Source organism: Nuphar pumila, chromosome 11 (genome assembly GCF_984573655.1).
Source record: "Nuphar pumila chromosome 11, dmNupPumi1.hap1.1, whole genome shotgun sequence".
Taxonomy (NCBI): Eukaryota; Viridiplantae; Streptophyta; class Magnoliopsida; order Nymphaeales; family Nymphaeaceae; genus Nuphar; species Nuphar pumila.
The window spans coordinates 111,890,030-111,916,394 of NC_143259.1; the positions used below are offsets into that span (position 1 = coordinate 111,890,030).

General features: G+C 36.5%; 1 protein-coding gene across 1 annotated transcript; it reads right to left on the reverse strand.

Moving 5' to 3' along the window:
- Positions 1-19,619: 19,619 nt before the first annotated feature.
- LOC149822862 (tryptamine hydroxycinnamoyltransferase 1-like) lies at positions 19,620-22,590 on the reverse strand. The gene is made up of 2 exons (XM_089980399.1): positions 21,709-22,590; positions 19,620-20,137 (listed from the first exon to the last, which is right to left on the reverse strand). Exons 1-2 carry the CDS (start codon positions 22,588-22,590, stop codon positions 19,742-19,744), a joined length of 1,278 nt encoding a protein of 425 aa, XP_089836525.1. The 3' UTR covers positions 19,620-19,741.
- Positions 22,591-26,365: the final 3,775 nt, after the last annotated feature.

Here is a 26,365-nt window from a genome sequence, read left to right on the forward strand (position 1 = left end):
TGAAAAAAAAAAGAATTCTCTAGTCTTTTGACTCTTTTAAAAATGTTTATAAGTTTAAAATTTTGGGGCGTAATAGTAGGCAAAATAGATTTTTTAAATACACATAACTCATATTTGAAAACCCCGGTTTTGAAACCCATTTAAAATCGCCTCTACATTTGAAAATTTTTCTTTCTTAGGCATTTTACCGAACACTTAGTGTGAGACACAATTCTCAAGGCATAAACTAATTTTTCAAAATTTCAAGCATGTAGAACAAAATTAAATAAACTAATTTGACTATTCTAATAACATGCTCATTACAGTAATTAATTAGAATCTCATATAATCATCTAATTAGGAAAGTCAAAAACCTAATTCGCTAACATGATACTATGTGACATGCTGCTACATGCTTTACAAACAAACCAGCCCTACCATGTTAATCATTTATCTCCTTTTCTCCTTACTTTTTGATTTTAATTTTATTGAATTCATATTTTATTGTTTAAGAATATATATATATATATATAGTTTAAAACACTAATATAATATACATATATTATAAAAACAATTTATAATATTTTAATATTTATTATATAAAATAAAAAAATTAATGAAAACTTCTAGCGGCACTTTAGAAGCAATACCAATTTTTTTTTTAAATCTAGTACATCACTATCTTGGGTCAAATTTTTTTTTTTGGACAGCCTCTACTTGACAGTCTTTTCTGTGTTAAGCAAAATTGTGGGAAATTCAACAAACAATGCTTGCTTTTGACATGAAAAAATCAAATATTTATCTAATAGATTACCAGCCCACAATAATGTTCAGTCTCTTTCATTGTATGTCTCCATACCCTCCATCGTTAAGAGTTTTAATAAGGGTAGACTTATAGAAAAGACTTTGATCACCTTTGGAAAATTTCCATTAGAAACAAAGGAGCAGCTGTGCCCCATTGGCATATGCTTTTCTTTTGACTCCATCCACCACCTTATATATTGAAAAAGATCCAAATCCATGACAGCAACTACCTTAGAAAAAATAAAATATCTTGCATGGTGGATCCCAGAGGGATTTGACATAGTGGAATGGGGCCTCGGCTGCTAGGCAGGCGGTCTAGGTTGAAATTCATGGGTATCATCCCTTGTGCAAGCCGAAGCATGGTGACTCACAAGGGGCAAGGCGTAAGCTCACAAAGTTTTACTCTGTCGGGACAGTCTTCCTCCCTTTGCTTCGCTCCTGCGTTAAGGAAAACACTCCCTTCGGTCTTTGCTTTGAGTTAAGCTCTTTCATTTAAGGACCATCTGGTATTGGAATAATTCAAATCTGTCAAAATCTAGAAAGGTTTGCTTCCCCCTCACCAGTGCTCCCTGGGCCGTGCCTCCTCCCAACCCCGGAGCTCTATCAAGATCCGAGGCGGTAGGGAGTTGAGAAGCTGCTTGCAACAAGTGAAGGGGAAGCCAGCACGGCTAGATCGCTGATCCTGAGGGCAGTTTCTCCATGTAAATATAAAAAAAAAGGTGGTATAGTGAACCTTCTAGGTTTTATCATTGAAATCTTGCACGAGGGTCAGCTGGGTTCACATCCATCCTAATCACTGGCAGAGCTTTCTTTTGGCTTAGTCAAAAAGAAAAAAAAAAGGTTGCTCAAGGATCTGAACTGGGTCTTAATGATGTCGTAATATAAAACTAGTTTAGAAAGCTTGTTCATTATGACTCATTCAGTAAATTGAATTTACTGGAGAGCTTCAATGGAGGCCCCATTGGTAAAGCTTCAAAGATATATGCACATAAGTTATGTCACCAAAATATAGACGTTGTCAACATGGAACCCCTCATCCTGTAATGTTACATCCAAACCAAAGCAGTGGTTTCTTCCAGTACTTAATAAAGGGGGGCAGGTTGTACGTTCTCTCTCTCTCCCCCCCCCCCACCCACCCACCAACATGCCACCCGCGGCGCCACATTTGCGCTCATTCGGCTTTCGTGTACAGAGGAATATCTTGGGACCCACGATATTCCCACCCTGGGGAAACATACAACCTGCTCTCTTAATAAAGTGTTCCCCAAACCAAAAGATGTCAAGAGAGAGAGAGAGAGACCAAAGATCAAAGCAAAAAAACATGCCCGAAGGCCAAGAGCAAGATCAAAAATAAAACCAGAAATACAGGAGAAGTAAACGAAAAACACGAAAGATTCAGCCTGGGTCAGGAGGCATCCAGGGTGGCAGAAAGCGCTGAAGGTCAGAGAACGAGAACCGCAAAATAGTGTGCACATCTGCTAAAATGCAATGCGCCAGTTTATTGAAAACAACTGGGCATTCCCAGAAGATGACATTGTTGCGGGTCATCCAGACAACCCACCAGGAAGAGAGAAGCGACGTTTTCTAGATAAGCCGCCATCGGTTGCACTTGCGAACAGGTTGTGGGCCCCACAAAAGATCAATGGCGAAAGACTCCTAAAGCACATTGACGGCAGACTCATTTCAGGTATACTTGAAAAGATCCCCAAAGATGGGGCAGGCCCAGAATAGATGATAAGCAGATTCTTCAGCCATCTTGCACATAATACACTTACTCGTAGATGAAAGCCAATACGTTGTAAAAGACAGTCTGTCTGAACCCGATCATGCATAATTAGCCATGCAAGGAACCGCGAACGAGGAGTAGGGTCTCGGGCCCAGATAAGGCTCGCAGGGATCCAATTGGCACCAAGAAGGAGGGAAAGGTAACAAGATTTGGTGTGGAAAGCTCCGTTGGGCGCAATAGCTCGACGAAGAAACTGGACTAGAGGATCAGGGTCACTCTCCTTGGAAATGATGACCGACCATGCTTTGATCCAAGACCGACGCAGCAAAGAAGCGTAGCGTCTGCTGTGAGAGTGATGATCCACGTTGAGCGACTCAAAGGAGTCGTACTTAGCGAGGAGGAAGTTAGCACACGGGGAGCCAACTTTGCTTCAAGACAAAGATGATACTTCTCATTCGGGAGTCAAATATCTCCAAGCCCGCCTAACCCCTATGAAGCGGCAAATAGTTCCAACCCACCAGATGACACTTATCCTGGAGATTGCGCCCTGACCGAAGGAAATTCACCAATAAATGAGAGAGATTTTTGTGCACTCCAATGGGCATCACGAACATGGACATAAAGAATTCTAGAATAGACGTTAGAACATGCCTGATGAGAGTTAAGCATCCAGCGATGGAAAGGTAGGAAGCCTGCTAAGAGGAGGTTTTAGATTGGACTTTTTGGAGAATGGCATTTCAAGCGGCAGAGGAGATACACTATAGCTGAAAAGGGACACATGTAAGAAATAAGAAGATTCGAGGAGGTACAACCGAAAATTTGTTGCCCAATAGCAAGCAAAGAAGGAAGGACATTAAACATGGACAAGCAGCATTTACCGTTGTTTAGGGATAACCTGGACAACAAAAGGAAAAATTGGAGCATTAGCTTGAATCACAACATTTATTGAATGGTGGCACGACCGAAAAGGATCATGTCATCGACGTAAGTAAGAATATGGTAAGGGAAATCCTCGATTCTGAGGGAATCAATAAGCGATGTTCTATGACCCTCATCAACAAGACCACAAGACCTTCAACGATGATGTTAAAAAGCAGAGGAGAAAGAAGGTGACCTTGCTAGATATCGCGCCCGAGCTTGAACTGCTGGCCTGTGACCCCATTGATCTTAATTTGAGAGTGAACATTAGTAACCAGTTCGTGCACCCAACTAGAGAAACGACGACCAAAACCAAGGTTATCAAGCATGTGAAAAAGAAAATGCCAATAAACCGAGTCAAAAGTTTTATGAAAGTCTAGCTTAAGAGAGAAAAATGGTTGGCCACTGATAATCATAGATTGGAAAACTTCGAAGGCTAAAATGAAAGAATGATTAGTCCACCTTTGAGGGATAAAGGCGAACTGAGAGTCTGAGAAAATCTGAGGGGCGACGGTATGAAGTTGATTAACCAAAACCTTAGCGATAATATGGTATATGCCCCTAACATTGAGATAGGGCAGAATCTCAAGATGTTTAAAGATGTCGCATCCTTAGAGATGAGAGAGACAATTTCCAGATGAGTATGGACCGACAATCGACAGTTGCGATGAAATTCAGTGAAGACCTGAAGAATGTCATTCTTAATGCAAGACAAAAGATACGAATGAAGTCAACCAGAAAACCATCAAAGCTAGGAGCTTTCTACCCAGACAGATCCCGAATGGCAGAAAAGATTTTAACATCTGCGAACGTAGCTTGCATGGAGTTGGAAAGAGCGATACTCATTGAGTGAACCAAGGACCGACCGATAGAGCCACCGACAGACGAGTTGGAAGCGTAAAGTCCTTGAAATAGCGAGTAACAGCAGAAATGACATGGTCATTTGAGTAGGTAACCCCGTCAATGTAGATGGATGGGATGACATGTCTCCTATGACGATGTGAGGCAAAAGAATGAAAAAATGGGTATTCCCGTCACCCGCTTTAAGCCAGAGCACCCTTGACCTTTGCTTCCAACGAATCTCATCTTTAAGCCGATAGGAATGCAAGAGAAGAGACAACTCAACTGATCTGACTTTTAAGCTCTCAATATAGAAGACAGAGAGATCTTCAAGAAATGACAATGAGTGATGGATTGTAGACAACTCGGATTCCCAGTCACCCAGTTACCGAAATTTGCTGATCTTGCTGGAAGAAAGCCAAGAGCGAATGTCGTGAGAGACGAAAAAAGCTTGACCAGGCAACAAGAAGCAGCCCTAACCGTAGAACAGGCGTGCGTGCGAGAGAGAGAGAGAAAGAGAGAGAGAGAGAGAGAGAGAGAGAGAGAGAGAGAGAGAGAGAGAGAGAGAGAGCTAAACCAATTTGGTGCTAAATGATTTTTTCAAGCTTATTTTATTTTAAAATTCTGACAGTACAGATGTGATCTATGTACTTGATTTTAGAGAGATCAGCTCTTGAAGTGTTTGATTCCAATACATTAGTGGGTTTTTATAAAGTTCAAAAAATCAATGGTCCAAAATCTTTGTAAATTTTTTAGGCTCCAAACATTATTTTTTTCATCAAAAACACATGAAACGCGTTGTTAAAGGTTTGAGTTGTGCTGGGACCTTTAGCTATGCTTCTAAAGCTTCCTTGCATTGAGAGACTCGGTGCACACATTAGGCATCTACCACTTTTAGGTATATATATATATATATATATAATCACTAGAATATGGTAACTGAAATATGAGAACAGAAAATATGGGCATTTCCAACACTTTTTTTTGCAAATCCAACCATTTGGATGTGCTTGGCATGATGAATTTGCTAAGAATGAATCATTTGATCATGTATTTTGGATGAAAAAATATGATTTTTGAATGCTTGAATATTTATAAAGAATTTAAGCCATTCATTTTAAAGCCTTAAAAAAATCTCATTTATGCATCAAAATGGGATAATTCAAAAGTGTCTTCTTTTGAAGCAAAGCGTGTAGATCACATCTGTACAGTCAGATTCAAGATAAAAGAATAAAAAAAGTTATCATATTCTAGTCTCTCTCTCTCTCTCTCTCTCTCTCTCTATATATATATATATATATATATATATATATATATATATATATATATATATATATATATATATATATATATATCATCGCAGGAAGGAACAAGTATGTAGTAAATTTTGAACAATTCAATTTCTGATAGTGATTGGTTCTTTGTCACAATTGCGGTCTTCCGGCAGCCCTGCACAGAAACCCAAGGAGGAGACTGGAGAGGGAGACTGGGCGACACAATTACGGTCTTCCGGCAGTTTCAACAAGAAAAAGAGGGGGAAGGGACCGGCAAAAACTGATCGGCCTTTTCCTGGCCTTTTGACTATTCCAACGGGGGGGGGGAGGGTGTTCTCCCTGAAACACAAATTCGCGTGTTCCTGTGTGTTGGGAGGAATATCTTGGGACCCACGATAATTCATATTTCAATGTTCAAAATAAAACTGAACTTATGTTTTATTCAAGAATCCATAGACAAAGTAAAACAAGAAAATTGTATCAAAATCTCAAATATAAGCTTTAAAGTTTTATCAATCAAGATTTCTCTGTTCTCCCTTTAAGGTCCTCCTAATTAAACCAATTACAGGACTCCCAAACTTGCAGGTTGACATATAAAACCATGGGTAAAAAAGTAATATTTTTATACTCAACAAAGTTAAGTACAATTAACAACAGGCTATCCCCATGTTTGCTAGGAGCTGTGAGTGCACTATCTTGTGTTGGGAAGTTGCAGGTTCAAATCCCAATGGTATGGTTGGATAACTGGTGGAGGTCTGTCTAACCCCAGCTTGCGCCTATCTAAAAAAGTTAAATACAATTCTAGAGTTTCCTTCAAAATGGCACCTACCATTATGCTCAACTTTGACAGAAAAAGCAGGTGGCATCTCTTGTTACAAGTTCGAAGCTTACTGTACTTCTCGATGGGCTTGTGGTAACTCTTGTCACAAGGTCGTAGCTGGCTGTACTTCTCGATGGGCCCATCGGGGGACCTCAAGGGTTTCACTTCACCAACCGGAGGCCAGCCAATATGTGATCAGGGTTTTTGTGAAAGATTGTTACAGCTCAAGCACAAGTTTGTCATGTTGCCATCCGTTCATGAACATGGCATCCCAAAATTGTGGACCACTGTCCCACTGGTGTTCCCAAGTCAAACTCTCTTCACCTCTCTTTTTCTATGAAGTTGGTAGAGTCCAAAATTTTCATCTCTCAGCCCGCCACGTAACATTTTGGGTTGGTCTACCACAGAGTCAAAGCAATTACTGTTGAAAGATGATTGATGGACCACGTTCAATCACATTGCATCTCTACATGGTTAATGGTTAACCAATGTCCATGGAACAACTCTCTCTCTCTCTCTCTCTCACCTTTCCTTTAGAAAGATTTCTACAAGGTAGTTTTCAAAATTCATAAAAGCCTTAGACAATGGCAACAACTGGAACTTCCCAAAATTTTATTGAAAATTTTGAAGGAAATTTTTTTTAATTGCCAACACAGTGAAATAGTAGATTTGAAACCGATTCAAACTTTGTGTGGGTTAAAATAAAGACAACCATACGTACACACTATACTTAAAAGAACTTAATTTACCATGTTAATTTAAACCAGTATTCAAACAAATCAAGAGTAACAAATCTAAATAAAAATCTAACTCAATATAAAAATATTTAAAATTAAGCTGATTTTTTTTAGGAAAGAGAATGATGATGATCCGTCTGACACCGTCGAACAACCCACCATCACACCATCCCATGCATTATCTGAAAATTGTTAAAAATATGAGGCATTAATCCACATCCTTATCTTCAAATTAATGCAAAAGCAACCTCCAAGCCTCAACCAGCTTCAAGGAGCAAGCTTTAGTGGCGCTTAGACCAGCCTCCTTAATGAAAACACAACGAAGAAGAAGAAGAAAACTAGAGAGAAGAAAAGTTAAGCCCAAAAAATAAAAAAGGGTGTGACATCCCCCTAGGAGTCCCCCTTAATGGCTCCATGGGCTGAGCCAAAGTTTCTAAAAACCCAACCCTCTCTCTACACTTACTATCCAAAAAAAAATCAATTTTTTTTCTTTTTTTTATATATTTTTCTGAATCTAATATTTTTGTTCTTTTTTGGCATTGTTTCTTCTTTGTTTTATAAATTCTATAATTCATACAAGTAGATAGGGACATCCCATGTGGGTCCCTCACTTGCCTTGCTAGCCACATGAGACTAACTTGGACTTATGACTCCCTTGCCAAGTCTTTACTTTTTTACTAAGTTTTGACATTTTCATTTCTTTCTTTTCCTTATTATATTTTAAATAAATTTTAAATAAATACAAGGTTTTAAAAAGTAATGTCCAGCCAAAGGACGTGGTCCCACCTAGGGGGGCATCCCACCCTCTTGGATTAGCTTACTTACATAAGAAAAATGTGTATTGGCGACGGATTCTATCCGTCGCTAGTCCATCGCTAAACTGTCGTTGTACATGTTTACGACGGACTAGCAACGGATAGCACCCGTCGCATAACCCTAGTCGCTAAATTGCGACAGAATTTAGTTGTCGCCAATCTGTCGCTATGTTACGACGACTTAGCGACGGATTATGTATATCATGAATTTATCGTTAAACGAAGACCAATTTGGTTAAGCGACGGAATTTAATCTGTCGCTATTTTCGCCGCTACCATTTATCGACGGCTGAGTATCTGTCCCTAATGTCCATCGCTAATTGGCGACGGACATTAGCGACGACTTAAATTCCATCGCAAACCGACGACTACTTCAAATTGGCGATGAATAATATCATTGCTACTCTGTCGCTAATTTGTAATAAAAATTTTAATTTTTTTTTAAATATTTTGAAAATCGAGAAAATTTTCACATACAATTCATATATCCTCCTTATAAAAAAATAGTACAAATAAAAAATGCATACAAATTAAACAGAAATGCTAAGTTAAGCAAACTTTAACTACTAAGTACAGTCCTTGCGAAGTTATAATTAGTTACAAGTTTGTCCAATAAATTAAACAAAAAAATCTAATCCTCGCCAAGATTTTGGGCATCATCCTCTTCATTTTCTCGATCTGCCCCTTCCACCATGTCTCCATCAGCTCCTCTACACTGATCATCTCCAGCATCCTACAAAAGAGAACCAAAATGTTAGTATTTATAAACAAAATATAATTAAATAAATTATATGCAATCCACTTAATCTAATGCAATAAAATAAATGGTTGAATGACACCTAGACTAGTAATATATAAACATAAGGACATTAACAAAATTATAAGGAAAATTTTATAGACTAGTAATAAACTGAAGGACGTTAACCTATGTCCATGGAATAACTCTCTTTTTCTCTCTCTCTCTAGATCTAACCTTCCCTTTAGAAAGATTTCTACAAGGGAGTTTTCAAAATTCATAAAAGTCTTAGACAATGGCAACAACTGGAACTTTCCAAAATTTTGAAGGAATTTTTTTTCATTGCCAACACAGTGAAATAGTAGTTTTTAAACCGATTCAAACTTTGTGTGGGTTAAAATAAAGACAACCACACGTACACACTGGACTTAAAAGAACTTAATTTACCATGTTAATTTAAACCAGTATTCAAACAAATCAAGAGTTACAAATCTAAATAAAAATCTAACTCAATATAAAAATATTTAAAATTAAGCTAATTTTTTTTAGGAGAGAGAACGATGATGATCCGTCTGACGCCGTAGAACAACCCACCATCACACCATCTCATGCATTATATGAAAATTATTAAAAATATGAGGCATTAATCCACATCCTTATCTTCAAATTAATGCAAAAGCAACCTCCAAGCCTCAACAAACTTCAAGGAGCAAGCTTTAGTGGCGCTTAGACCAGCCTCCTTAATGAAGACACAAAGAAGAAGAATAAGAAAACTAGAGAGAAGAAGAGTTAAGCCCAAAAAATAAGAAAGGGTATGATATCCCCCTAGGAGTCCCCCTTAATGGCTCCATGGGCTGAGCCAAAGTTTCTAAAAACCTAACCCTCTCTCTACACTTACTATCCAAAAAAAAAAATCCCCTTTTTTTTATTTTTCTGAATCTAATATTTTTGTTCTTCTTTTTTGGCATTTTTTCTTCTTTGTTTTATAAATTCTATAATTCATACAAGTAGATAGGGACATCCCATGTGGGTCCCTCACTTGCCTTGCTAGCCACATGAGACTAACTTGGACTTATGACCCCCTTGCCAAGCCTTTACTTTTTTACTAAGTTTTGACATTTTTATTTCTTTCTTTTCCTTATTACATTTTAAATGAATTTTAAATAAATACAAGGTTTTAAAAAGTAATGTCCAGCCAAAGGACGTGGTCCCACCTAGGGGGGCATCTCACCCTCTTGGATTAACTTACTTACACTACAAGAAAAATGTGTATTGGCGACGGATTCTATCTGTCGCTAGTCTGTCTCTAATCCGTCGTTGTACATGTTTACGATAGACTAGCGACGGATAGCATCCATCGCATAACCCTAGTCGCTAAATTGCAACAAAATTTAGTTGTCGCCAATTCGTCGTTATGTTACGACGGCTTAGTGATGGATTATGTATATCGTGAATTTATCGTTAAATGGAGACCGATTTGGTTAAGCGACAGAATTTAATCTGTCGCCATTTTCACCGCTACCATTTATCGACGGATGAGTATCTGTCGCTAATTGGCGACGAACATTAGCGACGACTTAAATTCCACCGCAAATTAGCGACGGATAATAACATCGCTACTCTGTCACTAATTTGTAAAAAAAAAAAAATTTGAAATATTTTGAAAATTGAGAAAAATTTCTCATACAATTCATATATCCTGCTTATAAAAAAATAGTACAAATAAAAAATGCATACAAATTAAACAGAAATGCTAAGTTAAGCAAACTTTAACTACTAAGTACAGTCCTTGCGAAGTTATAATTAGTTACAAGTTTGTCAAACAAATTAAACAAAAAAATCTAATCCTCGCCAAGATTTTGGGCATCATCCTCTTCATTTTCTCGATCTGCCCCTTCCTCCATGTCTCCATCAGCTCCTCTACACTAATCATCTCCAGCATCCTATAAAAGAGAACTGAAATGTTACTATTTATAAACAAAATATAATGAAATAAATTATATGCAATCCACCTAATCTAATGCAATAAAATAAATGGTTGAATGACACCTAGACTAGTAATAAACTGAAGGACATTCACAAAATTATAAGAAAAAAATTAGAGACTAGTAATAAACTGAAGGACGTTAACCTATGTCCATGGAATAACTCTCTCTCTCTCTCTCTGGATCTAACCTTTCTTTTAGAAAGATTTCTACAAGGTAGTTTTCAAAATTCACAAAAGCCTTAGACAATGGCAACAACTGGAACTTTCCAAAATTTTATTGAAATTTTTGAAGGAAAATTTTTTTAATTGCCAACACAGTGAAATAGTAGATTTGAAACCAATTCAAACTTTGTGTGGGTTAACATAAAGACAATCACTCGTACACACTGGACTTAAAAGAACTTAATTTACCATGTTAATTTAAACCAGTATTCAAACAAATCAAGAGTTACAAATCTAAATAAACATCTAACTCAATATAAAAATATTTAAAATTAAGCTGAATTTTTTTAGGAAAGAGAACGATGATGATTCGTCTAACACCATCGAACAACCCACCATCACACCATCTCATGCATTATCTGAAAATTGTTAAAAATATAAGACATTAATCCACATCCTTATCTTCAAATTCAAAAGCAACCGCCAAGCCTCAACCAGCTTCAAGGAGCAAGCTTTAGTGGCGCTTAGACCAGCCTCCTTAATGAAGACACAAAGAAAAAGAAAAAGAAAACTAGAGAGAAGAAGAGTTAAGCCCAAAAAATAAAAAAAGGGTGTGATATCCCCTTAGGAGTCCCCCTTAATGGCGCCATGGGCTGAGCCAAAGTTTCTAAAAACCCAACCCTCTCTCTACACTTACTATCCAAAAAAAAATCTACTTTTTTTTTTATATTTTTCTGAATCTAATATTTTTGTTCTTCTTTTTTGGCATTTTTTCTTCTTTGTTTTATAAATTCTATAATTCATACAAGTAGATAGGGACATCCCATGTGGGTCCCTCACTTGCCTTGCTAGCCACATGAGTCTAACTTGGACTTATGACTCCCTTGCCAAGCCTTTACTTTTTTACTATGTTTTGACATTTTTATTTCTTTCTTTTCCTTATTACATTTTAAATGAATTTTAAATAAATACAAGGTTTTAAAAAGTAATGTCCAGCCAAAGGATGTGGTCCCACCTAGCGGGGCATCCCACCCTCTTGGATTAGCTTACTTAATTAATTAACTAATTAGGTTTTATTTAATTTACTAAATTTTTTAATTTTGAATTTGAATTTTAGATCTATTTTAAATATTAGATTTCATACTTAATCCAAGTCCAAATGGTCTCAAACCTAATTTGGATCTAACTCTATATACTAAATTCAAATTCCATTTAGATTCTAGTTTGCTTGAATTTTACCCCATGCAAGTTAAATTTAAATTTTATTTTAATTTTAATTAAGAAATCAACTCCGGTGAGATTAAATTTTCAATGCCTTACATCAATTATTTAGGCTTTGTCATGCTATCAACAACTAAAATATCAACATGCATCATCCTTAAACCATGGATCTATTGGAATAAACATGTACTTAACCCTTAATCATATGTTATCAATCAAAGCAAACACATCATGAATTTATAGGTGTATTAGGTTGCTTATTATTATTACTAACATAAACCATATTAACTAACATGAACATGTTAATCTATTTTGATCAATCTCTAAACCAATTTTGCCTAATTCCCTATACAAAACAGTTTTACCTTATTTAAATGGTTTCCAAAATTCATAAAAGCCTTGGACAATAAGCCAACAAGGCTCTTCTTTATCAAATAAAGAAGTTTTTCAACTCTGTTTCCTTCTCCAACAGGCTCTTTCTTGGATGATAAAGAAGAGACTCTTAGACCATGTCTTGGATCTGTGTATCATCCATACCCCTTCTCAACATCATCTATTGTTGGTTCCTACCACTGATAGGCAGTAGATCGCAAGTGTAGTGACAAATTGCATTTGCACTTTATCCCAATTCTTATAGTAAGGGGTTGAGTGAGAAATGAGGATTTTTCTATTTACAAGTTTACAACCCTAATTTGCCAATCCAAAAAGAAAATGACTCTTGCACTACCATTGTCACAGCGAGGTCAGATCAGGTGATATGACCACCCTGCATGACTTGATGTTTGTGCAAGCATGACATCAGCATTTTGGTGAGACTCACTATTTGTACAATGAAAGGCAGTGAAAAATTGGTGCTTTGACACATCACCTGATCTTTGCTGGTGCTAGTGGATTCAAACTGCTTTTCATGCATTTTGTGGCACACAAAAACACTCGTAAAGTTGGATTTTTTTTGGGTTTTTTTTAAATAAAGAAAAAGACATGTAACTTTAAAAATGTTTACAAAAATGCATAAAAAGCAAATCACTTTTTTTTTGAAAGGCAAGCTGGGGTTTAGGCTGACCCGAGTCCGGATAAGATACAATCACATGACACAAAATTTATGCACTAAGCACCTGATCGCCCTCCATCAGGCCTTGGGCCCCACAACTGACTGCCTTGTCCCCAAGATGGAGGGTGATAAGGTGCTTAATTCACAAATATTTGTGCAATCATATTTCACATGATCTTTTCATGGCAAACCCCTATCAATTATACAAGGATACCATTGGGATTTGAACTTGCAATGTCTCAACACAAGACGTGCACTAGCTACACCTACCAGACAAGTAAAGCCCTCACTTTTTTTTTATCTTTACTCAAAAAAACCACCCTAGGTGTAGAGACCTAGCCGCACTGGCTCAGCTTGTCATACTACGCCCTATGTCCATGTCGACGTAAAATTTTGAGAGCATACCCCTCGACCTCAGGGAGTCACCAAGCTTCGATTTACACAAGGGCGTGACACCCATGAGATTTAAACCTAGATTGCCTATCAAGAGGAACCCTCACTTTTACCATTGAAATAGATGTCACTACTATCATTACTATAAGGCACTAAAAATCTTAACCTGAATTTTAGCAATTTTTTTTTTTAACTTTAAACAACAAAAAACAATATTTTAAGTGTGAGAGTTGAAAGACTCTAAAGCGGGTTACCAGTATGAATCGACAATGTAAAATCAGAGAACCGTTCACAATTCATCTATAGAAACCAAAATGATTTATATTTCAAAAAATAGGCATTCACAAAATGCAGTAAGATGGATAAAAAGTACATGGTTGCAATTACACAAGCATTTATGATCAAAGTGAAACAAGATCCTAAGTTGATCAAAGTGAAACAAAATCCTAAGTTTAGCCTTAGATCCTCAAAAGTTGTAGTTCTTGACACCACCCCTATATCTCACCATCCATTGTGCAACATATCAATTACTTGAAAACCCTTTAAAAGGGAAGACTCGTGAAAGTCGAGTAGGTATACACTAATCTCAGGTAATTACATAACATTAAAATATATATTTTCATATAAGATATCATAGTTCATCAAGGCATGATACATTTTAATATAAAATGACATAGTTCATCAAGTCATGATATAATTTAACATACTTTATAAAGTCATGAGGTAATTTAATAGAAAACAATACAACATGTTTCAAAATTAACAACTATGATGTAACATGTAGCTTTAATCAGAATATAATAGTGCCTTACCAAGGCATATTCTTATTTCATGTCTATGTAAATAAGGTCTTTGTTTCTCTAGATTACAGTCCCTTCGGGTATATGGGGACATACAGTGCAACAAAAAAGAATACTTTGGGTATTTATTATACTATGTGTTTTATGATTTTTGAAGGTCTAATTGCTCAGGGTCAAAAGCAGACTGTTTGAGACCGCGAGAAGTTCCCGCAGTGGTAAATGTTCAGTATAAGATGCATCCTAGACTAGCTGCAGTAATTGAAAATCTATTACGTAGAACACGTTGATAGCCCCAGTCTCCTAACCTCTTAGTAACTAGAGATCATTGGGATGTCTTGCTCCTATAAAACATAATATTGTCACCTACAGCTTGTACCACCAACCTCTCAAGGTAGACCATAAATCTGAATGAATTCAAGGCGCTTATTATGGGGTTTTTGTTATTTTATGTGCCTCATATTATTAGACAATTTAGGGTTCATTAACCCTAGTACCCCTCTAGGTTAGTCATGATTCATTTGTATGTACCCAACCTATTCAGTATTACTCGAGCGCTTTTATCCTCAATGAGCACTCAACCTGTGAAGGCAAATATTATAAGTGTGTATGTGTATGCACTTTTCATGGCATGGTGCCTATTTTTGCAAATCATGGGTTCGCATCAATCTCAAGTTCGTGTATGAGCCAACATGAGTATTTGCATGCTTATATTACATCAAATATCACAATGCCATGAATATTCAATGGCACTATATGGCTTCTTTGAACCCTCAGCTTTTACATGAGCCATGTATATATCATATCACACAATTATTTAATATTTTAACATGCAAGCATAACTAGCAGGGTTTTGTGACCGATAATTCTAATATTTAAGTTTAAACAATTTGGTGCATGCATGCATCATTACATCTTATTTTTAAAGCATATCATCCAAGGCATTAACATTGTAATGCAATTATACGTGAATTATAATCTTCATCATAAAATGAGATATGTGAATCCAATCATAAGAAATTTTATTCATGCATCATTAAAGTTTGTAAATCCTACGAAAGCACATAAACATACAAAAGCTCGTAATTATGCAAGAGCTCATAAATATTTTAAAAGCTTATAAATATTTCAAAAGCTCATAAATATTTCAAAAGCTTGTAAATATTTTAAAAGTTCATAATTGTTTTAAAAGTTTATAAAAGCTTGTAATTATTTGAAAAGCTTATAAAAGCTCATAAATATTTCTTCTTGTATTTTTCACATAATATATATAGATATATTTTTATAAACACATATAAATATAACTATATGTGTATTTATATGGATATAAAAATAAATATTTGAATTGAACAACAATCTTTGATTTCTTTTAAAAATATAAACAAGATATAGAGAAAACAAAGACTGCAGCCTAAAGCCAATGGTCGTGTGTGTTGCCAATTAAAAATTTGGTGATTTAACATATTGATTTGCAAGCTTCTCTACTGGCACTTTTGTACAACCCTTCGGCCTCTTATTTTTCTTCAAAAATATTGGCATACTTGGTTTACCTTCCTGAATATATATGTATATCAATCAGCAGATGAGTTAGAAACTTACTAAGATATGCATGAGTTTTAGAACTACATGTAGCACTTGGACAACTTCAGTGATTGGGCAAATGTTGGGAGCTTGCAAAAATGGTACTCAAGGTGCTAACATCAGAACTCCAATCCAATAAGAATTAAGAAGAGAAGATTAAATGCGGCAGCAGTAGGACCCATGTTAAACCACATACAAATTTTTACAAGCACAAATGTAATTAAAAAAAAGGATAATAATAGCAAGGGAAAGCAAAATTATAAAAGCCACAAGCATAAGGAAAATCTGGTGGATGTGTATCTTGCAAATAAGAGGTTTTAATCAAGGATCAAAATTAAATTTCAAAAAAAAGAAAGTTTCTACCTGAGCAAGGCATTGCTTGTCATATGTAATGCATAAATGAGATGGGGATTTGGTGGAACCAATTTGATAATTGCACAGTTTCATCTTGAGAAAAGAGTGACAATAAATATACCAACAGGCAACAACTGTGAAAATAGGCGTATCAGTAAAAGAAACAGAAGACAATATACCAATGCATGATGAGCTTGCATGTGGAGGCTTAACGCGGCATCGCCCTATCTCAAGCAGTAAAATCTTAGTTTTTCCCTAGTTTGAAATCAAACACAAGATAATAAGTCTAGCCACTTTTTCTAATAGCAATCAAATAAAATATCATTTTTCACTCTGATAAAATTTCATAAAGTATTTTATAAAGGTAAGAAATTTGCAAAGAAGTTTTTATCTCTAACAATAAAAAAACACCCTCATTTATTATTTATATTCTCTCTCTCTCTCTCTCTCTCTCTCTCTCTCTCTCTCTCTCTCTCTCTCTCTTTAACCTTGTGCAAATAGAGCAAGACAGCAAGGATTTATGTTTGCTATGGTCGATTGTGTTTACAATTGATTCTCAAACAGCGCTTTTAATTTGTTTTTCCTCACATCTAACACCATATATGTAATCTACATGTTTTTATTAGTTTGTTTTGCCAGAATTCAACCTGTGTATAGGTTTTGCTGGCATTCCAAAAATCAATGCTTATGAATGTATCGATTAAAACAAGTTTTTTTGTCAAAAAGGCATGATCCAAAGATCATTTCCTACTAAATTGATCATGATTAAGGGGCGGAGCCAAAAATTTAAACTAGGGTGAGCACAAATGCACAGTAAAAAAATATTTTTTATGATAATATACATATATCGAATACTAAAATAAATTAGAAAAAACACAAAAAACCATCAAACCATAACAGAAATTAAAGATGGAATGGTGATTATTGCTATTTAAAAAATAAATACATGCATGCTAATTGAAACAAAAAAAACTAAAATTCTTATCTATGCAGATTGAAATAAAAAAAACCCTAAAATTCCAAGTTCTAATTAAAGTCAAATATTTATTTTTCATGTTTAATTATAATTAAAAAGAAAAATACATAACACCCTAAAAGCATAATGTAAAATTCATGTCATTTAAACAAATACAAAATTGAAACCCTAATTCTTACACCATCAATTATGTATTTATGCTAATCAAGCATTTAGAATCACGCTTAATACTAATTAAAAAATACAAAAATACCTAAATTAAATATTCATCTTATTAAAAATAAAATAAAAAATAAATATTATTTAAAAAAATTATAAAAAAACTCTAAAACCTAATTAAATATACATGATATTTAAAAAAACAAATAAAAATCTCATTCCTAGCAAACATCATTCATAGTTTTCATACATAAGCTAATTAAAAAAAATAACAAAACCCTTACAATTTTAAAGCATGTGGATCATGACTAATATTAATTAAAAATTATAAAAATAACTAATTAATATTTATTTCATTAAAAACCTAAATGCTAATTGAAAAAAAAAATGATAGCTAGCTATCGTGGTCGTGGTCGAAGATGAGGAAGAACCTACATCACCTAGCAGAAATAAGAGAGTGGTGAAAAAGATGATAAAAAATAAAGTCACAAAGAAAAACAATGGATGTTTGGTCTCTATCATGTCTAGATATCATGTTTCTTGTTAGCTTGGTCTCAAAATTTATGCAGGATCCTTCAAAGCATCATCTTGGAGCAGCTAAGCATATTCTTTGCTATATTTGTGCAACCAACAACTATGAAATCTGGTATAAATCAGTTTCTAATTTTAACTTTTGATTTTACTGACAATGATTGGGCTGGTTTTGTAAATGATAGGAAAAGTACAAGTGGGTATGTTTTTAATCTTGGTTCAGGTGCTATATCATGGAGATCAAAGAAACAATCTTTCTCAGCATTATCATTATCTGAAGTTGAATATATTACAGCTTTCGCAACATCTTGTCAAGCTATATGGATGAAAAGGATTTTAGAAGATGTGCAACAATCTCAAGTTTTTGCACCAAAAAATTATTGCGACAACGTGGTTACAATAGCAATGACAAAAAATCCTCTTTCATGGAAGAACCAAGCACATCGAGCTCTGCTATCATTTCATTTGAAATGCTATTACTAAAGATATAATTATATTGAAACATCGTTCTACAAATGATAAGTAGCTGATGGTCTCACCAAAGCGCTCACATCCAAAATTCATCAAATTCAAAGATTCACTTGGTGTCTTCAGTTTTGCATAAAAGGGGAGTGATGAAGTTAACATGTAACATTCTTTTTAAGGATATGTTGTGTGAAGGGTAGTGGGTGAGTTGAAAGGTCAAGAGTTGAAAGTGTGAGTGTATAACTTTTAAAATAAAAATGTTAATGGTAAGTAAAGAATTAGTGGTATTAGTGGTTAAAGGGTGTAACTTTCGTAATAAAGTGTTAGTGGGTTAGTGCCATAAGTGAGTGTGTCTCTTAATGGCTGTGATCCTAAAAAAAAGGCATTAAATGTGTGAGTATTGTATGTCATGGTTTTGAGTGTTGGTGTGTTTCAGCCCTTTACCTTATTATTTTGTTAATATAGTGAGGTATTGTTTAGTATTTCTCTTGTGTACGATTGTAGTAGAAATTGTGTTTCTCTTAGTTTTTCCAACAGCTTTGTTTTTTATAGAAATTCATTTCATCTCCTGGGACCGATAAACTCAACATGATCACCTTGAACATCCTCTTGGACCCTTATAGCACACGGTTCACTCTGATAGAGTGATGACAAAAAATGACACAGAGTGTTAGGGAGAAGAAAAGAGCATCTTAACTCAGGAGATAAGGGTTAGGGAGAAAGGGTATTGGGCTTGGGTATATATAGGCCTAAGTGGTCGTCACAACAGGACCAAAACAACCCAAAGAAACCCAAAACCTTCCTAATATGATGTGGTGGTCAAAAATCAATGGCTAGGGCCATAATGAGAGGGTTGGTAGACCGTTGGACCACCTTTAACCCAATTATCGAAGGTTTTAGGTTGAACCCAACACTAGGTAGCTAGGTCTAAGGCAGGTTCAGAGATAAAACCATCTTGGATAGTAAACAACCAAAATTAAAGCCAACTTCAAAGTCAAATCCAAATTCAAATCCAAGTCCACAGTTTAAGGTTCAACTGACAAGGCAATCATAGGCTATACAAGCCCACAAGATATCTTCTCTCTCTCCTACATCTGAAACTAAACTTTTTCTTTTACTGCCAAGACTTTGGCAACTGGGTTACTTAGGCCAGCTTATCCACATAATTTTGAGCCGTAACACATCTTTTCATGCTTTTTGATATGTAAGCCCAAAGGGCTTTCTACTTTTGAAGGTGCAATATTGTTAACTTCTAAACTCTTCTTGCAGTATCCATTTTATCTTGTATTTCATAACATAATTAGACTTGTATTACTCATATGGGGTAGATAACAAAAGTTGTACACATGAACTTCAGCAAATAGAGCCAACAAAAAAAATATAAATATAAAAATGCTATTTATTAAGTTGCGCATTTAATCCATGGAGTGACTGATCTTCTTGAACACAGCTGCATGCTCAGGAAGAAGAACCAGAATTACGTCAATGCCACTTCTCCATCTGTCACCGGTGCAGTCTTTCTCTTGTGACGCCGCCAGGATGAGTAAGACGAGACCTTCAATGGGTATCCAGGAGGGCATGAATGCACAGGGTTTACCTCCCCCCATGTCCACTTGATGAAACTGAAAGCCTAACCAGCTATCAATTTCCAAGTCTGTGTTGAGAGTATTGATGGCTACTTCTTCACTTACTGAAGGGTACAGTTCCTTATCTTTGTTCAGTTCCCCAAAGTCAATGAATGACTGAAAGTACTCGCTTCCAACCTGCCCAACAGCCTCGTTGATCAACTTTGCACCATAGCCTAGACCCTCCTGTTTGAAATTTAGCAATGTGAACATAAGGAGATATGGCTGTGAAAGCAAAGTTAAATTAGAAAAAAGTTGCTTATGTCATGCTTTGATCTGCAACAACCAGCCAAGATAGATGAGGCAATGATTATGAAAGATGTTCAGCATTATCGCGTTTGGTGTGACCCAGCAAGCAAATGGTGTGCGAGGAACAAAAGAGAGCATATATATATATATATATATATATATATATATATATATATATATATATATATATATATATATATATATATATATATATATATAGAGAGAGAGAGAGAGAGAGAGAGAGAGTAATGCACTGGTGCTGCCCCTCTTTCTGGTTATGCCTTATTAGTTCCCTTAAAAAATCGTAGATTTTTGCATTTTTTCTCACATTTAACACCATTGATGTGATCTATAAGTTTTTTTTATTGGAAACCAGCTTTGGAACACTGGAACCTGACCTGTATATAGGGTTTTCCGGTGATCCAAAGTCAATGGCTATAAAGGCATCATTTTTTTCTGGCTCATAAAAATATATTTTTTCATTGAAAAAGCATGATATAAGAGTTGATTCCCACTAAATTGAGCATGCTAAATACATCTAACGGTTCAGATCTATCTTTAAAAAATTTAAACTATGGGTAAGGAACCTCCTAGTTGGAACTCACATGAGGATATTATTTTGATCATAGTTTTTCAATGCAAAAATATGTTTTTCGAGGTAGGCGGTTGATTTTTCAACACACAATCTAACATATATATATCTGGAAAACATGATTCACAGGTCAGTTTCTACTAAGCTTAATATGCAGGTCACATGTGCGGTGTCAGATGTGCAACAAAAAAAACTGAAAAAAAATAAAAATATTACATTTTTTTAATTATTAAAAGTTTCTTTATATATATGTGTGTGTGTTTTCCCAAAACAAAGAATCTAGCAGCGCTTGGTTACTTAATGATGGGATTTGACCAACTTGAGCACCCTTTCAACTCACAATTTAAGACTATCTCCAAGTGAAAAGGCCCTTCATATCTCAAAAATTGATCCACTTATCCATTGGGTGGTTTTTAGTGGCAGAAGAAATAATCCCCAATTATCATCTCTTCCGCTTTTGGCATGGGTCCCATGTCCAAAACAAACATGGAAGAAATAGTCCAGAGTTATTTCTTTCGCTTTTGGCCTATTTATCTCAGAATTTTTTTAAGAAAAAAAGAAGTGCAGCTTGGGCCATAAAAGTCTATTTATCCTGGATTTTGAATGCATGGATAAATAGTCAAGGACTAATTTTTCCTTTCATTCAAACAAGCCCTCTATGTGATATCCACCCCACCAATCACATGGCAGCATTTTGAGTAGCGCCCTATGTGATATCCTTTCTTTATGTTTATAACTGAAGCATGTAGAACTTGTGGCACTTGTTTCAGTTAAGAAGCTTAACAAGTTTATGAATGCTTTATAATCGCACCAAACATGAGCAGGTTCATGAGCTCCAATGTGTATATGTGCCAGTGGACCCTTGTATGTGCAATATTAGTTCATAACATAGCCACCACTATCTAATTCTCCTTACCTGCACCAGATCCTTCACTTTAGCAGTTGGAAAAGCAGTTAACACTAGATTCCCGAAGTAGGCGCCGGGGACTCCCAATCTTGGCCTTCCATTGACGGACACTCTCAAGCTCGTAACTACGTCGTCTCCGAGACCGCGGGCGACAGTTACCTTCTTCCACAGGTGAGACAGCAGGCACTCAAAGGTGCTGCGCTTCGATCCTGGCCTCTGCTTAAGTTTCTGAATGAACTCATATGTGTAATGCACAACAACATTTTCCACAATCCCCTCAAAGAAGTTGGGCTCACCTGGGGGTGAGATACCAAACTCCATTTGCTCATGTGGAAATTCAGGTATGGGAGGGTCTCTAGGGTTCAGTAGTGATTGGTCATGTATGGGAAGAGGCTTGACCTCTTTGCCTAGGACCAACTGGGACCAGGAGACAAAGAAGTTGCTCATTGACTGGCCATCAGCAGCCTTATGGTTGTTACTAACCCCAAGAACTAAGCCACCACAACTGAACCTATTGATCTGGATCATGAGAATTGGGTCCGACGACTCGGTGTGGGGATGGAAATTGGCTAGGTCTGGACTGGGCTGGAGGGGAAGAAAGTCGTGAAGGTTCCCTTCCACTGATGTCTCGATGACTAGCGCTCCGGCATCGTCATCGAGAACGATAACAGGGGATTCTTCCGATAATTTCCCAGCTAGCATTGGGTAATAAGTGAGAGCCTTCGCAAGAGCAAGCTTGATCTCGATGTTGCTGGCTGTGGGGGTGTCATAGACTAGGAGTACTGCTATGTGAAGGTCTGAGCTTGCTCTATCAAAGATGGAGAGTGGTATTTCTCCTTGAAGCCTTGTTTCAGGCTTAACCCATGTGGAGCTCAAGTGTTTCACCTCCATGGCCTCTATTTTGCTACACCAACTAGTTATCTTGGCTTTGGACCTTTGGTTTCTCATTCTGCATATTCACCAATATATAGTGTTCATTGTGTGTTTTAGAGAGAGAGAGTCAATATGGCTCACAAGTTGAGGGTAGATGAGTGGCACTTGATGGGGACAAAACCGCGTTTACCAATTCGAAAGCATTTGTATGCAGTTTTCAATGTTTCATATCTGTAGGAAAACAATGAGAGAAAAAGGTGTGAGAAAAGCAAGGGTAAGGTCAAGGTTGAAAACATTGAGGTGGACCCTCAGTGCTAAGCTTGGTTGCCAAGTAGTCACATAATTAGTACCTGGTCAATTTAGATTCGGTCTTTTGTGTTACTAAAGAGGTTAATTCGATTAGATTTGGTCTTGAGTTATGCCAAAGGTTTGATTCGATTGGATTTGGTCTTTTCAGAGTATTAGTTCGTATTATTTTTATAGCAATATGATGATGTAAGGGATAAGGCATTCCCCTAGTCCCCTTGACCTAGAAATGCTTTAACGTAAGCAAACGTAAGAGAATATATATAAACGAAAATGGTTTCTTTTTTTATTCATAAGTCTAAGATACTACACCCGGCCCGAAGACTTGGTCGTCCACACCTAAGGTTGTCATACCAGTGGCATAAAACTCTAAGACTAGGACTCCTGTTCCCGGGGCCTATGCTGGGCGTGGGCTTGCGCAGAGAAGAGACACCCATGAGAATGGAACCATGATTAGGGGTGGCAATTTCTGACACGACCCGCCAACCCGACCCGCCTCTTAGGCGGGTTCAGGTTGGGCTTAAGCCAACCCGTTAAATAAACGGGTCGACCTGCGTAACCCATTTATTAAACAGGTCGGGTTCGGGTTGGGGGTATGCCAACCCGCCAACCCGGCTGACCCGTTTAATAAACGGGTTAGGCGGGTGGGTCAACCCGCCAACCCGACCTGCCAACCCGTCTGCCTGACCCGTCAACCCGCCAACCTGCCTACCAGCCAACCCGATCCGTCAACCCGCCAACCTGACCCGCAAACCTGAAAACTCGTTTACCCGACCCAACCCATTTATTAAATGGGTTGGCGGGTCGTGTCGGGTTACCCGTTTATTAAACGGGTCGGGTTCGTGTTTGCCACATCCGACCCGTTTAATAAACGGGTCGGGTTCGGGTTGAGGTATGCTGACACGCCAACCCGCCAACCCGACCCGCCAACCCGACCCGATTGCCACCCCTAACCATGATCACCTTTCAAGTGGCCAATCTTCCAAAAGTTATCTTTTCTTCTTTTTTGACAAAATGAAAAAGTTTTGTTAAGGATAGCAAGAACTAAGATAAAAAAAAACAGGTACTTGGGTGTTGAGAGATCAACAAAGTGAAATTCCAAAATGAGTTTTAAAAAAATAATGTTCAACTGGGTTAATGCCATCTTTAAAGCTTCCAATTTATCATATTCACATCATGATCAACCTTTCTATATGCTTTTATATTGCTTTTAATATAAGATGGTAGTACCTGTCTTTATTGTCTTTATGTTCCATGCAAGCTCAACCCATCACATTACGAAGCAGGTTATATGTTCTCCCTGAAACATGCAGGTGCGTGTTCTCGGGTCTGAATGAGCGCCACGTATGTAAGCACGTGGGGCTCATTTCCCCATGTGTATCAGCATCACTTAGCATCAGAGTCTGGTGTGTTTGCAAAGAGACTTAAGTACCCTTTTTCGTCATTAGCACCATAAAATGATGTTTCGAGTAAAGGACAAAAATATCTTCCCACCAGAAAGGGTTAAAATCCTCATCATTTTTGCCCTAAAGAGTAAACTCCTATGCTTTAACAGGAGCCCCTCGCAATATGTCGCCTTAAACATTTTTTATCACCCTTTGGTGATGCACCATCTGCTGTAACAGGAGCTCCGATTGACAACGCACCTTGTGTCGTCGTTTGCTACCGTCAAAGCACCTTTTGTCATCGTCGTCATCTATTATCATTGAAGTACCATTTGTCGTCGTCTGTTGTGCGAAATAGTTGAACTACTAGAAAAATCAATATTTTGTCTATTGTTCATCATGATACAAGGGTGCAAACATCGAACTGAGTAGAAAGAGAATAGCGATTTACAACAAAGATAATGATGGCAACGTCAAACTAAGTAAAGTAGAGATTTATAATAAAAATCAGATAAGAGAGTAGCGATTTAAAGTAGAAATCAAATCAGAGAGTAGTGATTTATCGTAGAAATCAAATCAGCGAGTAACGATTTATAATAGAAATCAGATAAGAGAGTCACGATTTACAGTAAAAATCAAATCAGAGAGTAGCGATTTACAGTATAAATCAAATTAGAGAGTAGCGATTTACAGTAGAAATCAAATCAGAGAGTAACGATTTATAGTAAAAATCATATCAAAGAGCAGCGATTTACAATAGAAATCAAATCAGAGAGTAACGATTTACAGTAGAAATCAGATCAGGGAGTAGCAATTTACAGTAGAAATCAAATCAGAGAGTAGCGATTTACAATAGAAATCAGATCAAAGAGTAGCGATTTACAGTAAAAATCAAATCAAAGAGTAGCGATTTACAACAGAAATCAAATCAGAGAGTAACGATTTACAGTAGAAATCAAATTAGAGAATAGCAATTTACAGTACAAATCAAACTTTTAATGTAATTGCTACTATCTAATCTGATTTTTATTGTAAATTGCTACTCTCTGATTTGATTTTTATTGTAAATTGCTACTCTCTAATCTGATTTCTACTGTAAATCACAATTCTCTGATCCGATTTTTACTCTAAATCGCTACTCTCTGATTTGATTTCTACTGTCAATCGTTACTCTCCTATCCGATTTCTACTGTAAAACATTATCCTATGATTTGATTTCTATTGTAAATTGTTACTCTCTTATTTGATTTCTACTGTGAATCGCACTTTTCAACGAAGAGAGAATAAAAAAAAATGCAGCCGCTCAGAGAGAAATCTTATTGTTCTTTTTAACAGTTACAAGAGAGAAAGAAAAGAAAAAATTTATACAAGGCAAAGGCGACAACCCTAAACATAAACAAGTTGGGTCTGATCCATAAGAAACTGAGTCTCAAACATAAGCCCAAAAAAATTTTGTATTGGGGGGCGTTGCCCCCTATAACACCCCGCCAGAGGTGGCCCCCCCTAGACCCCCGCCCGCTGAACTTGCAGTGAGATCCGTGCCAGGAGAACCCCCAAACCCCCCTTTCTGTAAGGAAAAAAACTATAAGTCAAGCTCCATAACTCATAAGGCAAGAAGGAGAAGGCGGCCATGTGTTGTAACACAAGCTAAAAGCAAAGGCGAAACATGCAAATCTATTTATGGGGAGCGGGAGGACATTTTCATCCAACACATATCTATCTTACTGGAGGATATTTTCGTCAAAAGCATATCTACCTTTTTTATATGTTATTTTATTATAAAGTCATCATAGGCAACATTGACATATAAATTATCGCGGGTCCCAAGATATTCCTCCGCACACACAGGAACATGCAATTTGTGTGTGAGCGAGAACACACACCACCCTCTCCATCACATTATACATTGAAACAATGAAGATTTTCAAAGCACGCCAAAAGTTTTAGAAATAATTAAAACACTACTAAGTTTTTTATATTGTTAACAGCACACCTAAATTTATGCTTTTGTTAATAAAAAAAATGTGCTTCCATCTAGTTGACTTGGGTTATCATTAAATCAAGTTGAGTTAATGGGATAAAGTTATTGTTTGCCCTCAAAA

Excerpts from the sequence above, each read along its gene's own strand:
- LOC149822862 (XM_089980399.1), bottom strand. The coding sequence starts at position 22,590 with ATGGAGGTGAAACACTTGAGCTCCACATGGGTTAAGCCTGAAACAAGG. Across the intron at positions 20,138-21,708 it reads AAGTGAAGGATCTGGTGCAG|GAGGGTCTAGGCTATGGTGC; the intron begins GTAAGGAGAATT and ends AATTTCAAACAG.